This window comes from Pseudorasbora parva, chromosome 17 (genome assembly GCF_024679245.1).
Source record: "Pseudorasbora parva isolate DD20220531a chromosome 17, ASM2467924v1, whole genome shotgun sequence".
Classification (NCBI taxonomy): Eukaryota; Metazoa; Chordata; class Actinopteri; order Cypriniformes; family Gobionidae; genus Pseudorasbora; species Pseudorasbora parva.
This window is the reverse complement of record NC_090188.1, coordinates 28,275,596-28,291,268: the sequence shown is the minus strand read 5'-3', so window position 1 is coordinate 28,291,268 and position 15,673 is coordinate 28,275,596. Positions and strand designations below refer to the sequence as shown.

The 15,673-nt window shown below is 40.1% G+C and overlaps 1 protein-coding gene across 2 annotated transcripts in view; it reads left to right on the top strand.

Annotated features, from left to right (window-relative positions):
* syne2b (spectrin repeat containing, nuclear envelope 2b) overlaps window positions 1–15,673 on the top strand; it is a 131,305-nt gene that overhangs the window by 85,715 nt on the left and 29,917 nt on the right. For both annotated transcript variants that reach the window (XM_067422571.1, XM_067422570.1), the window contains 13 exons: window positions 1,732–1,872; window positions 1,964–2,134; window positions 2,234–2,367; window positions 2,450–2,645; window positions 4,787–4,969; window positions 5,215–5,328; window positions 5,407–5,561; window positions 6,610–6,757; window positions 6,837–6,931; window positions 7,009–7,240; window positions 10,299–10,493; window positions 13,776–13,901; window positions 14,995–15,150. In XM_067422571.1, coding sequence (XP_067278672.1) covers window positions 1,732–1,872; window positions 1,964–2,134; window positions 2,234–2,367; window positions 2,450–2,645; window positions 4,787–4,969; window positions 5,215–5,328; window positions 5,407–5,561; window positions 6,610–6,757; window positions 6,837–6,931; window positions 7,009–7,240; window positions 10,299–10,493; window positions 13,776–13,901; window positions 14,995–15,150 — 2,046 coding nt within the window. The remainder of the gene's footprint in view (window positions 1–1,731; window positions 1,873–1,963; window positions 2,135–2,233; window positions 2,368–2,449; window positions 2,646–4,786; window positions 4,970–5,214; window positions 5,329–5,406; window positions 5,562–6,609; window positions 6,758–6,836; window positions 6,932–7,008; window positions 7,241–10,298; window positions 10,494–13,775; window positions 13,902–14,994; window positions 15,151–15,673) is intronic.

The following is a 15,673-nucleotide window of genomic DNA, read 5'->3' as shown; positions in this document are numbered from 1 at the left end:
TGTGGTAACTGGTTATGTTGATGCTCACATACCTTAAAGTCTGCATGAAGCAGAAGTTGCAATGGCATTTACTTCCCTATTGTGACATATATCTGAGTGAAATGGACTCTCGAAGAAGGAAAAAATGTAGGACGGGACTTGATTTTGTCCGTTGTGAACTGATTGGATGGTTGTGATCTCATGTACTGTAAGTGACAGGTTGTCCCATGCTCACGCCTCGCTATTCATTATTAGCGGTCAATTGAGCGGTAGTTCATTATTAGTTAATTGCTAACTCTTATTTTTTCCAAACCTCCCTGAGGACTACTAAGAACTACTTTATACAAGTTCATAATTAATGTGAATAATGTTAAATGTGTAATTAATTCAGATCATGGTAACCCACTAGTAATGACATCCATCAGAAGGAATTACTATCCAAAACCTTACAAAAAAACTTACAATGACTTGAGTCTTAGAGAGTCGAAAAAATAAGCAGATCTAGCTGTTTTATGACCTTTCTGTATGTAATCATGCTCTCTTTCCACAAATTGCGAAAAATCTCCATTTTAATTTTCTTCCAGCTGCGCTCCATTTTTCTGGCTGCTGTTTTAAAGGGTTACTTCAGTGATTAGCATATGGCTTTGTATCAGTAGAAACCCTGGATTATATTCAAATGATTGTGCTTTTCCCCCTCATATCCCCCTGAGACAAGAGATTTATGCATTTTATTTCTGGACAAATTCCTCCTATGATGCAAATTGATGATATTTGCATCATAAGAGGAATGTTTGGCCAAAGGCTAAAGACTACAGCCAGCAGAGCCTGTAGCATTTCCACATGTAGCAGCAGAGGGAGCCATTTCCACATGTTTTGAACCCGCACATGGGGGATGGGAGATCACACTCAGAGCTCAGCTCGTAGCTGCAGGCACTCATTTAAACAGAGCTATGGTGAGCAATGTAAGTCTTTTAACTTCTCAAATTTATTTCTATGAAAGTTAAGCTTGCAAAGGCATGAACTGAAACGCGCCAGACTGAACTCGCGTTGTGAATGTATGCCGCGAGTGTAGTCGCGATTACCTCAGCTCTCATCACGAGAGCTCATTTAGCTCATTTATCTGACTCCTTGCAGTTAGTGCTCAGTGCTGTGATACTCGCGCGGTGACTCACTCATTATATTGAACAGACACGTTCAGTTTTTAATTGTAGTGTCTTCTCCAACTCAGTCACAGTAATCCAGTAGGTGGCTTTGGGAATGGCCTCACCGGGCAGCGAAGCATTCTGGGAATTGTAGTCTTTCATCCCCATGAGACAAAATACATTTTCTGTCTTTTCTCAGTCTAAAAAAAATAGTTTCACATTTCTACTACATTGATGACCCAGTTTAAATACTGATTAATCTTTCCAGCGCTGAAGTACCCCTTTAAGGGCCCAAGTGTGCTTGTTTATTCATTGTGCCGTTGGACTATTTTGTTTTATGTTCTTTAAATGCAGGGGAGCAATTGTGTCTAAAGTGCTGGAAAAGAGTCATTACTAGAGTTATGCTTTTCACTTAAGAATTCTGATCATAATAATTAGTAGTTCCTTCTGAGAGATGTAGTAACAATTAAGTGTCTCCAACGCTATCCCATACTTATCATTACTACCCAATACTTTACAAGAAACTCATACGCTTACAATGATTTCAGTCATTACTAGAGAGTTACATACATTTTAGAGGAGATTTTTATGATCTTTTTCTCATTCTCAGGAACTGGGGGAAAAGCTGAAGGTCAAATTCACTGAACTTAATGAGCTGAGAAGACTTAACGCTGATGAAGAGGACAGCGATAAAGATTTCCTCTCAAAAGCTCAAAATCTCTCACAATCTTTGACAGATCTCTCTCAACAGGTACAGAGACAAACACTTGTTCCTGTGATTCGAAACAAAACTGTCATTTGAGTGTGTTTATTAACTTTAATAAAAATTATAATTTTTTTAGAGTAAAGTCCTTGGAAATACCCTGAGGGATCTGTGTAAAGTATGGTCTCAGTTTGAACGTGGGAGGGGCCAGGCAACTGTAAACACAATGATGATCTTTCAATCACTAGAGTATTACCACGCCCCTCTGCTCTCCCGCTCCGCTTTCCAGAACAACATTGATAAGCTACAGGTGTTGTCATTTTTTATTTTTAAGCTATTTCTAATTGGTCAACATATTTTGTATTACATTTGATTGTATTAGTTAACTATTTATGATATATAATCACAGGTCTTAAAAGCTGAGACAGAGGAGAATGACAGGCAATGGGGGGATCTTAACAAGACAACATCAATCCTCATTGGTGGAATTAGCACAGACTCTGCACAGATATTATCAGAGGACCTAGAAAAAGAAAAAGCAAGGTTAAACTTCACTCATCCCAGCAAAACAATGTGAATGTGTAAGTGAATGTTTAAGCTCATTCACCTGTGTGTTGCCCTCTAGGTGGTCAGAGTTAAAGGAAAAGGTCATACACGCATTGGAGAGGTCACACAGTCTTCTGAAGGTGTGGCAGAGATACTCTGATGTGAGACGCACCTGCTCAGATCAGCTCCAACATCACAGAGAACAGCTTGCTATGCACAACAAAACACCCTCTGACAATAAACAACTCACACACAGTATCGCAGAGCTGAAAACTGTGAGTACAATGCAAATTCACAGACAACCATCCATTAAAGTAAAATAATAAAATACAGCAAAAGGGGGACCAATACATATTAGTTCATAATTGTATGCATGATCGGTGTATGTGTGTGTATTCTCACACTCATGTAGGTAAATGTGTTATGAACGAAAGACAAAGACACCCTGAAAATCAAAGTGAAATTTTTTTTTGCAGCAGGCTAGTAGCCTAGAAATCTAGACGCACCCTAGCGGCAGCAAATCTAATCTGCCCACGAGTGTCGTCTAGAAACTCTCAATACCCTTCTGAGCTGTAATCGCCTAACTCTTGCCGGGCCAATCAGATCGTGTATAGAGTCGGTGGGCGGGGCCATAATGACGACGGCCGAGTTGCGTTTGCGTGCTTCTAGTAAACACAGAAACTGTGTGAACAGCGATCTTTCAAATCAGCTTTGACTGCGACTCTGGAAGACTAGGAGTTAAGCTTTTCTCTGAGAAAAGAACAAAGAACGGCACTGAAGTCATTCTTAAAAAGGGAAGATGTGTTCGGAGTTTTGCTGACCGGATACGGCAAATGTTTAATCTGTCAACAAGCTCTGTTTCACCTTCGTTGCTCTGGTTGGTGGTAGCGCTATCCTATCGCGTGCAGAGGGAGTTTGAAAGACAACCGTTTATCCCGCCCCTTTGGATTGAGCTGTCAATGGTGAGTTTCCAGACCAAACATCTTGATGTGGGTCTGGCTTGTCAGGCTAGCAGGCTAGTCCATTTTGCTGAAATTTCATTGCAGCAACTCAAAATGGTACTCAGTAGTTTGTATGGCCCCCACATGCTTGTGTGCATGCCTGACAACGTCAGGGCACGCTCCTATTGAGACGACTGATGGTGTCCTGGGGTATTTCCTCCCAGATCTGGACCAGGGCATTGAGGTGCAACCTAGCACCGTCGGATGGACAGGAACACAATGCCCCAGAGGTGTTGTTTTGGATTTAGGTCAGGTGAGCATGGTAGCCATTCAGTGTTATCCTTCATCCTCCAGGAACTGCTTGCATATTCTTGCCACATGAGACTGGGCATTGTTGTGCACCAGGAGGAACCCAGGACCCACTGTACCAGCATAGGGTCTGACAATGAGTCCAATGATTTCATCTTGCTACCTAATGGCTGTCAAGGTGCCATTGTCTAGCCTGTAGAGGTCAGTGCGTCCCTCCATGGATATGCCTCCCCAGACCATCACTGACCCACCCCAAAACCAGTCATGCTGAACGATGTTACAGGCAGCATAACTCCACGGCTTCTCCAGACCCTTTCTTGTCTATCACGAGTGCTCAGGGTGAACCTGCTCTCATCTGTGAAAAGCACTGGGCACCAGTGGCAGATCTGCCAATTCTGGTGTTCAATGGCAAATGCCATTAAGCTCCACGGTGCTGGCCAGTAAGCACAGGACCCACTAGAGGACGTCAGGCCCTCAGGCCACCCTCATGAAATCTGTTTCTGATTGTTTGGTCAGAGATATTCACACCAGTGGCCTGCAAGAGGTCATTTTGTAGGGCTCTGGCAGTGCTCATCCTGTTCCTCCTTGCACAAAGGAGCAGATACCTGTCCTGCTGATGGGTCAAGGATCTTCTACAGCCCTGTCCAGCTCTCCTAGAGTAACTGTCTGTCTCCTGGAATCTCCTCCATGCTCTTGAGACTGTGCTGGGAGACACAGCAAACCTTCTAGCAATGGCATGTATTGATGTGCCATCCTGGAGGAGTTGGACTTCCTGTGCAACCTCTGTATGGTCCAGGTATCGCCACATGCTACCAATAATTACACTGACCCTAGCCAAATGCAAAACTGGTGAAAAACTGTCAGAAAAGATGAGTTGGGGGAAAAAATGTCAGTGGCCTCCACCTGTAAAACCATTCATGTTTTGGGGGTCATCTCATTGTTACCCATCTAGTGCACCTGTTGTTAGTTTCATTAACACCAAAGCAGCTGAAACTGATTAACAAGCCCCCTCTGCTACTTAACTGGCCAGATCTATATCTGAGGAGTTGAACTGACTTGATGCTATTCTCTGATTAAAAAGTGTTCCTTTAATGCAAAAGACTTTTTAATTTCACTATAGTATGTCACACATCGCTTGTCTCATTGTCCTTATTTTCTTCTCTTAGATGTTACAGAAAGGTTCAGAGACTCTCCAGACTGGTGTTAATGTAATGCTTGAAGCATCTAAAGATCTGATTGAACAGGTGAAGGATGAAGATACTGTTTTCATCAGATCAGAATGTCGTTTGTTAACACGAGGTTACCTGCAGTTAGAACAGACTCTGAAAGGACGAATTGAACACATGCAGGTTAGACTCATACATTAACATATGTGTTTTAAAGCGTGGAAGTGTTTAAAGAAAAGTTCTTGTTGTTCCAAAACTTCAATCTTTAATTTTTTTCATTTAACTCAAAATGTGCATGGATTATCATGATCCAAAAAAGCACAATAGTAGCATCAAATTATCATGGTAGTAGTATGTCTTCTGAAGCCTTCTGAAACCATAAGGGTGAATTTTTAACTGTTACTTAAATTGAAACTGTTTGTTTCCAGGAGGATCTTGAGCAATTTCAGGAATTTGAAAGGTTATACCAGTCCCTCGAAACACAATTAGAACAGTGGGAAAGCAAGCAAAGGATGGACAGCGAACACACAGATATATCTCAGGTGATAAACTCTCACTCACTAACATCCTTTATTTAAAGACATCCCCAGTATTAAGGGTTTCTGTGTTTCCGCGTCTAGTCAGGTCTGATGGAGATCAGTTCTCTCTCTCCTGATCTGGATCTACTAAACACACTGAGCTACAGGCTGACCCTCAGTGACCCTGTGACACAGAAGCTACAGCACCTAAACAGGAAATGGGCACAGGCCTCCGCACATGCTCAGGAGAAGTGCAGGTGAGACTAAGTGTAGGGGGAAAGTTACTTTTAAAAGTAATGCATTACAATATTCTGTTATTCCCTAAAAAGGGAACTAACTAATTCCATTACTTTTTATGGAAAGCAAAACGTTGCTGGTTTTGCATTAAAAAAAATCATGTCTCCAATTGAACATTTTCTAGCGACTGATCACATTTAATTTTGTCAGTTGGCCGAATTGAATTTCTGTGAATTGATGCAATTCACAGATATTAAATTTAACGAAATGAAAAATTTAGATGTGATCAGTCGCTAGAAATTTTTCATTTGGAGACATGATTTTTTTTACAGTGTACTTTCACTAGCAGGGTTTGCTTGTTGTTTTTTAATAAAAAAAAAGTTATATTTTGGCAAATGTAAAGGCTCTTTCACACCAAAAGTGAAATGTATAAGCCTCAGGCTGACGAAAAAGCTCATTTATGCCTGTATAATAGAGGGCACAGTTCAAACAAACCTTTCAGCTGTGATTCTGGATTGCAGAAGAATAGGATGCAGAAGAAAGTTCAACACTCTTATTTCAACAAAAAAAATAAAACATAAAAACACATGTGATGATAATCATATTGTTTATTAATGTGTTGAATTGGATCATTGAAGGTCAGCAGCAAAGACATCAGTTATTAAAAGGAGATTAAATGCATAAAGTGCATTTTGTATTATTTAACATATTTAATTATTGCAGGTTTGCATAATATTCTGAGTTTGTGTTTCACTGTTTTTATTAATTTTGAGGAATACTAAATACATGATCACATTTAGTCTAGAACTACAATAACCATCATGCTCACACAGCGCCTCCGATTTCTCTCAACATGGGGTTAGAAAAGGTGTCTGTATATAAATGGGAAAACATCTTATCTTTCGTTACTTATTTGAAAAAGTAACTCAGATATTTTGTTATAAATTTAAAAGTAGTGCATTACTTTACAAGTTACTTGAAATAAATATCATGCTAGTATCAAGTCCAATATACATAGTATTGCGTGTTTACTATGTGTATTAATATGTGTATATTATGTGTGTTTAGTGAGTTGCAGGCAGCCTCTCTCCATCAGCAGAGCTTTGAGCAGAGATGTGAGAGCTGGCTGGCTTTCCTACAACGCATGGAAGACAGTTTAGCTGTAGAAATTGCGTCAACTTACCCTGGACTAAGAGAACAGCAACGCACGCACCAGGTACGACAGTCACGCGCCCATAGCTGCTCATAGGGATCACAGATCTGTTGAAAAATCTTTTTCTCTCATTCCCTTCTAGTGTTTTCAGGCTGAGTTGTCTTTAGGCCATCAGATCCTTCACTCTGTGATCAGTGAATCTCTCCTCCTGTTGCAGAAGGGAGATGTGGAAGACAGGTGAGGATTCTCTGCATGTGTCTGTGTATTGTTTAATATGATTTGAGATTTACTAACCGCCCTGCCTGTGCCCTCAGGAGCGATTTCCTGTTAAAACTGGCACAGCTGAGAGAGCACTGGCAGGGGGCAGTGCAAAGAGCATCTCAACGGCGTGCTCTAGTGGAAGGGCTCATACAGCACTGGCACCTTTATACACACACAATGCAGAAACTCCGCAAACTTCTCACACTCACACACACGCTCCTGTCACCTACCAGTCCCACACACTGTAGTGTCCTGCAGCTGCGCCTCTTGCTGGATGATCTGAAGGTAACAAGATGATTTTTAAGTATTACAATAATCAGTTATGAAGCGCAAGGCCGTAACAATGTCTTGAACACTGGAATTTGTGAATTTGCGCTTTTTGCTCAGTTTGGCCATTTCTAATCATTGGAAGGGAGGGGACTTGCCCCCTCGATGTCTATGGTGTTTACGGCCCTGATAAAGACATTGTGTTTGTCAAAGTATATGCACTGCATTTCAAAAGTTTGGAGTCTGTACTTTTTATTTAAGGGGGGGGGGGGGGGGGGGGGGTGAAACACTCAGTTTCAGTCAATCTCATGTCAATCTTGAGTACCTATAGAGTAGTATTGCATCCTTCATATCTCAGAAAAGTCTGAGCGGCTGGAGGCGTATCGTGTGGGCGGAGCTAAAGAATGACGATCGCGCACAAAGCGGTGACATCCTCAAGCGTGGAGAAGAAAGAAGCTACCCTAAATAAAGCATAGCTATCAATCAGATTCAACTAATACATATATGATCCAGAATCAGATCCGGAGGCTGAAATAAATTGAACAGGAGCAGCAACAACAGCAGGACGTCCGTCTCTGTGGAATGTACTGTATTTAGTGGCCTGTCAACATTTGTGTGGGTTTACTCGCAGTTTATGAGGACATGATTTGGTTTATGGACTATTGTATGCGACTAAACATTAGCAGTAGCAAGCAAAATGGTTTTGCACATCAGACTAGTGTAACGTTATACATAGAACAACAATGGAGTAACCGTTAGCGCATTTGAATGACGAAGCATGCTTTGTGAGAACGCTAGGTTTATGTTTGGGTGGTTTTACAATAAACAAACTGACACCTATATTGGTCAGCTAAACAAATGTATTTAAACTAGGGCCGGGACTCGATTAAAAAAATTAATCTAATTAATCTAATTAATTAGAGGCTTTGTAATTGATTAATCGAAATTAATCGCATTTTAATTGCATATAAATATTTGACCTGGAACAATGAGAAGTAGCCCAATTTTTCACATGGATGTTTAGTATACCATTGAATAATGACTGAATACATAAGCTTAATCAACAAAATATTGTTTATTTATTTCAGTCCAGCAGACCAGTGCAATGTTTGCCATTAAGTGTAGCAAAAGCATATTTGTGATATTTGAGGCTCTGTGCTGCGGTGATACGCAAATTCCTTGTTGTTTAGCAGGGGTGTCCAATCCTGCTCCTGGAGGGCCACTGTTCTGCTGAGTTTAGCTCTAACCCCAATTAAACACACCTGTACCAGCTCATTAAGGTCTTATTAGGCATACTAGAAACTTTAGCAGTGTATTGAGGCAAGCTGGAGCTAAACTCTGCAGGACGTCAGTGGCCCTCCAGGACCGACTTTGGATACCCCTGTTGTATAGCTTGCACACAACCATGCTCTTGTCGACGCTTCCATCATTTCGTTTTTTAAAACTAAATTTCCCATCCACGGGGCCAAGCAAAGCGGTCTCATCAGCTTCTTCGTTCATGTTCACTATGGTTTGTTGTTGTCAAGGTTGTTGTCGTGACTCATGAGCGCTAGTTGGTGTTCCAGTATAATCGGTCCGTCAAAACTCATTCATTGAAAAACGTTCCGCGGGGCAAAAATAAGTGCGATTAATTTTTTATTTTTTTTTGCGTAATTAATTAACGCGTTAAAGTCCCGTAGTTAATTTATCTTAATTAACGCGTTAAAGTCCCGGCCCTAATTTAAACACACACCACATAGATCGCATGCTCCATTGATAAATTAACTAACGTTATACACGATCGTGTCGTTTACTGATGTTTACTCACGCGACGATAGCCAACAGCATAGACATTTGAAGCAGTTTTACTCACCGCCTGCTTCCAAAGCAGGACCGAACCTTTATCTTCACCACTCCATCAAAAACACACTTCTTTGGTAACTGTTGATTTCGTGAAGTCCTGTGACAGCAGTAACCGTGGAGATCCACTTTTGCGGCGCGACTGAAGCGATGTTGTGAAGCTTCCCGTCATTTCTGCGTTCAAATCAGTTCAAATGCAGCGCTGCCTTCCCAGAATGCTGTGCTGAAGCGTTGAAGTCGCTTGACATCACCCATAGGAATAAAGTGAAGACATAAGTGTTGCACGGACAACTGGATCTGCACCTGAGAGCAGTGTTTATGGGGCGTGCATTTCCTCTCTCGCTCTGGCCACTCGCACCCTTCTGGGAGAAGAGCCCGTACGGCCCATACAAGGACCTTCTACTCTGTCGACATCAAGCCGACCCATACTCGAAAAAAACTCTCCGAAACTTGTGAGAAACCGGAAGGAGTATTTTTGACACAGAAATACTCCATCAAACGTCCAACATTAGTTTTTGAAACTTTGTCTATGTTTAGGATGGGAATCCAAGTCTTTAACAGTGTAAAAAGCTCAATATGCATGAAACAGCATTTCACCCCCCCTTTAAAGAAATCTCTTATGCTCACCAATGCTGCATTTATTTAATCAGAAATACAGTAAAACAGTAATATTGTCAAAATAACAGTTTTCTATTTGAATTTATTTTAAAGTGTAATTTATTCCTGTGATGACAAAGATGCATCATTACTCCAGTCTTCAGTCTTATTATTATCAATGTTGAAAAAAGCTGTGCTGTTCAATATTTTGTGGAAACCATGGTTTTTGAATAGAAAGTTCAAGAGAACAGCATTCTTTTAAAAATAGTAATCTTTTGTAAGATTATAACAGTAACTTTGATCAATTTAATTGCCAAATAAAATATTAATTTCTTTACATTTTACTGACACATTTTTAACAGTAGTATTTACACCTAAAACTTTCAAATCATTTTTACACATCTAAAATGTGCAGTTTTTTCTTGAGTTATCGCAAGTCAAAAACTTGATTGTACTCATTTTTTTTTATTCAAAAAATAAATAAATAAATCAAATTATTTGATTTATTCTCTATATAAATGTCATGACTTATCTTTTAATATTCTAAAACCTTACCTTGCAATTGTTTGTGACAATTCTCTCTCTCTCTTTTTTCTCTCTCCCCTTCTCTCTCTCTCTCTCTCTCTCTCCCTGTGTAAAGCGCACCGAGCTGTTGTTTCAAAGGTCAATCTCAGCGTATCTGTGTGTGATGGACGTAGGCAGGCAGCTGTTCTCGGTGAGTGACTCGCAGACGCAGATGCAGCTGCAGACAGACCTGGCAGCTCTGCAGGAGGACTGGGAGCAGAGCCAGTGCATGCTGGGAAAGAGAAAGACCCTCACCTCTGACATCATAAAGGTAAGATGGTTTGATTAGGTGTGAAATGGGACCTTTAAATGAACTAACTCTCGTGTTTTATTGCTTAGTTCTATAGACATTGTGTTGCCTGATGCAATATTTATCCTTATTTTGAAGGTCAAAGGTCACATGGGAAATCCATAAAGCCAATTGAGCTGGTTTATGTGATCCAACTTGATTCCAGAAGTGTTCTCATGATCATGGAAATCTGAAATATTTGGGAATTTTAAAATTGTGACTTCCAACCAAAGAAAGTAATTGAAAAGTCCTTAATTTTTATATATAATATATGTATATTTGAATTAGTTTGATGCTTAGCTGTTAAATATTATATTATCTAGAAATGTATCTTCGTTAGTGGAAAAACTTTAGCTTTTTTGTTGAAATCATTATCCAGTAATCACAAACAAATAGTAAAGTTTTCTCTAGAATCAAGATATCATTCTTATCGGCATTTATGAGGGTAAAGTTTATATAACAAAACTGCTACTGCAAAGTGAAACTTGCCCTCTGAATTATCTGCCCTCATATGATTTGATTGAAATGGAAATAGCAGGTTATGGATTGTCACCCTGGTGAACGCCTGCTCAAACCTGTTAACTGTCTTTCTGACTGTCCCATTATAAACACATCCAAAAGTGTTTCACTTCACCAGCAAAAAAACTCAGGCCATTACAACTCCAGAAAGTTACATGACAACACAAAATGTTGAATTGTGTGTTTCTCTCTCACTGTGTGTTTGTGTGTGTGTGTATTTGTGTGTGTGTTTGTGTGTCCTTGTTTATATTACATTGTGGGGACCAAATGTCCCCATAAGGAGAGTAAAACCTGAGTTCACCTACCTCACTTTTAAAAGGCTTTTAAATCATACAGGATGAGTTTTTTTGTGATGGTTAGGTTTAGGGGTAGGGGCAGTGTAAGGGGATAGAATGTGCAGTTTGTACGGTATAAAAACCATTACGTCTACGGAGAGTCCCCACAAAGATAGTGAACCAGACGTGTGTGCGCGTGTGTGTCTGTGTGTGTGTATGTGTGCGTGTGTGCATGTAGAAAAAGGTGATACCGTCACCTTTATGTTATGGTGGTTTTGTGCAGGAATGAGTCCAGCTGAGTTTGACCTACATTCCCTCTGATTACACAGCTGGACTAATCCAGATCAGACATTTACTAACACACACACACACACACACACACACACACACACACACACACACACACACACACACACACACACGCACACACGCGCGCACACGCACACGCACACACAAGCATTTAAATATCAGTATTACTGACCTGAAAAATCTTTATGTACATCATGCAGGTCAGTCAGTCTATAAAATGATCCATCCATCCACCCATCCATCCATCCATCCATCCATCCACCCCCTATCTATCTATCTATCTATCTATCTATCTATCTATCTATCTATCTATCTATCTATCTATCTATCTATCTATCTATCTATCTATCTATCTATCTATCTCTCTGTCTGTCTGTCTGTCTGTCTGTCTGTCAGTTCCTCATCTTATAGTTGACCTTGATTGTAGTTCAGATAATATGACAAAACATAATCAGTGTATGTGTGTGTGTGTGTGTTCATGAGTACATGCACTTCTCATGTGCTAAAGGGTTTACAGTAAAGCCTGTCTAGGGATTTAGTGCTCTTCCTGCCTGTCTTTCCTTTCTATCTCTTCCTCGCAGTGCATATTCTGCCTACATTTCTTATGCATCACCTTATAAAATGAATGCCAGTTCACTGCACTTTCCTCTGTGCAGTATGTTATTATATGTATTATACTGTATGTGAGTTGCGGCTTATGTGTGGACACATGGGTCTGAAGCAGTGAGTGAACTTTTATTTCACTTTATTTTTTTATTTTATTTATGTTTAGGAGTGTGTTTAAAATAATTTTCTAGAAGTGCATTTGTGAAGTCAGGCACTTATTTTGGACGAGAAGCCCTGGCTTGCAGTCTCCCCTCTAATTCATCCCATAGGTTGAGATAATACATGTGCAGACTCTGTGCAGGCGTCAAGTTCCTCCACGCCTAACATGCTCATACATGTCTTTATGGACCTTGCTTTGTGCACTGGTACGCAGTCATGTTGGAACAGGAAGGGGCCATCCCCAAACTGTTCCCACAAATATTGCATGAAATTGTCCAAAATGTCTTTGTATGCTGAGTAATTAAGAGTTCCTTTCACTGGAATTAAGGGGCCTAGCCTAACCCTGTAAAAACCCCACACCATAATCCCCCCTCCACCAAACTTTCCCCTTGGCACAATACAGTCAGGCAATTGCCGTTTTCCAGGCAACTGTCAAACCCAGACTTGTCCATCAGATTGCCAGACAGAGAAGTGTGATTGGTCACTCCAGATAACATGTCTCCACTGCTCTAGAGTCCAGTGGTGGCGTATTTTATACCACTTTATCCAACACTTTGCATTACACTGGGTGATGTAAGGTTTTGATGCAGCTGCTTGGCCATAGAAACCCATTCCATGAAGCTTTCTATGCGCTACTGTTTTTGAACTAATCTGAAGGGCACATGAAGTTTGGAGGTCTTTAGTTATTGACTCTGCTGACACCACTCTGTGATTTTGTGGCCTACCACTCCATGGCTGAGTTGCTGTTGTTCCCAGTTGCTTCCACTTTGTTATAATACCACTAACAGTTGACCCTGGAATATTTAGTAGTGAGGAAATTTCACAAATGGACTTATTGCACAGGTGACAACCTATCACGGTACTATGCTTGAATTCACTGAGCTCCTGCGAGCAACCTCTGTTTTATACATTTTATTATTATTTAATTTTATACATGTTGGCCATGAAAGTGATTGGAACACCTGAATTCAATTATTTGGAGGGGTGTCCCAAATACTTTTGGCAATATAGTGTAGATCTGTGCATGTTGTGATAACCACACACTTGTGTGTGTTTCTACATGTATGTGTTTTCATAGCCCTTAGTGTTGGCTTAACTTCTCATTTGTTTCTGAGCCGAGACATTGGTCTGATGTAGTGCACACTGACCTCCACAGTAGATATCTGGACACCTGTCCATATGTTTGTGTGTAAAGATCTACCTTCACGTATCCATAATTTCTCCGGGTTTTTTTTCTGCAATATTTTTTTCTTCCTCTGGCTAATAAGAACTCAGGTCAAGCCCATACCAAAATAAAGAGGCATACAGAGCTGATATTTAATCAAGAACATGTCAGAGCATTATAGCAGCTATAAGTCCTTGCTTATGTTTTTTTTTCATTTGTTTCATTTAACAGAAGTGGCAGACCTGTGAGACCAGACTAACTGATCAGGCCCAGCGCCTGGAGGAGCTACGAGCTAGACTGAAGCTATCAATCCCAGATCAGCAGGAGGATATGGAAGAAGAACGCCAACTTGTGAAGGTACACTAACTTCAAGAAGAGGACTGCACTGTAATCTTCTTAATTTTAATAGTAAAAGACTACAAATTATGTGGTAAAATCCTGTTAATTTGGGAACAGTAAATAAAGTGTTGAACTGTTTTAAATCTAATGAGAAAAATACAGTAAAATACAATTACAAAACAATTAAATAAAAAGTTTTACCTTTTTTGGAAGTGAGACAGAACAAGTCGTAATTTACAGTGGAAAAAACTTAATGGACCTTCCCAGAATTCCGTGTGTGACAGCTCATAATTAATGTTTTTTCACTTAAATAACCGTTTGTTAGTTTTTTCTTATCAGTTAGGTCAGTGGTTCTCAAACCTGTCCTGGAGTACCACCAGCCCTGCACATTTTGTATGTCTCCCTATATCTGACACAGCCATTTTAGGCCGTGCAGTCTCTACTAATGAGCTCATGAGTTGAATCAGGTGTGATAGATGAGGGAGACATACAAAATGCGCAGGGCTGGTGGTACTCCAGGACAGGTCTGAGAACCACTGAGTTAGGCTTTGTTACATTTATGTTTATTGCATTAATTTAGAGTTATTTTTGTTACCATGCACACTCTATACAATATTAGTATTTACCTCAGCTTCTGGGAAAGCTACTTCTGATGAACTTTGATTTATCATGTGGCTTTCTCTTTACCACCTGTTTGTGTGTGTGTGGCTGTCAGTATATTATAAAAGTACAACATGTTGTCTATAAAAAAGCAATAGAATCATAATAAAATACTGATAAATACTGTAATAAAAGCACACTCCAACAGTTGTGTTTAGTAAAGTTAAATCACCTACGGTGACAGTTAGCAGTTAGCCTGTGCTAAAATCGCACAACAGCTTTTGTTTGAGTTGAGCTTGACACTTAGGATTTCCCTTCCTCCCTGCTATAGGCTTATTCAGCTGTGATCCTCCTCCCTCCCTCTCTCTGCCTCCTCTGCCCTCCCCCTATGTCCTGTGGGCTTTAATCTTGCTGGGCAGGAGAGTGAGAGAGAAATTGCGTGAGTCAGAACCGGGACGTGTGGCAGTGTTTTCCGTGAGTGTGTGTGACGGTGTTGTGTTATGTTATGCAGGAGGTTCAGGATTGTTTAGAGGACTGGGCCGTCAGTCTTTCCGAGCTCAGCACCATGAAGACGGACCTGTCCCAGTACATCCTCACCGATGATGTCCTCCTCCTGCAGGAGCAAGTGGACCATCTGCACTCCCAGTGGGAAGAACTCTGCCTCAAAGTAAGACACACAAACATGTTTACCTAGCAAACATACCATAGACTTTTGTATTTTTTCCAATACAACAGTAAACTATATATATATATATATATATATATATATATATATATATATATATATATATATATATAGGGGTGGTAATTCTAAACAAATTTACTTCATTTAGGATTCATTTTACATTTGAGGTCCCCATCTGTCCCCAAAAGGAGGTTTTGTCAAAAGCAGCTAATTTTATCTATAGACTATTTTATCGCAAAAGTAAAGCTAAGTAAACCCATACGCATATAAATAGTTATTTTGTAGATTATTTTTTTACTCTTTAATTTAGAAATGGCTCCATTAAGCAAAAATGAACTAGGGGGAAACAGAGCAAATATAAAGCATACAGGAATCTTGTGACTAAACATTGACCACTGTTTGTAACTCATTGAACTGACTGATAAACCTTGTAGTGTGTGTGTGTAGTTGAAGGAAATATTTAACAGTAATAGGACAAATAAATCTGTACTATTTGTATGTAATT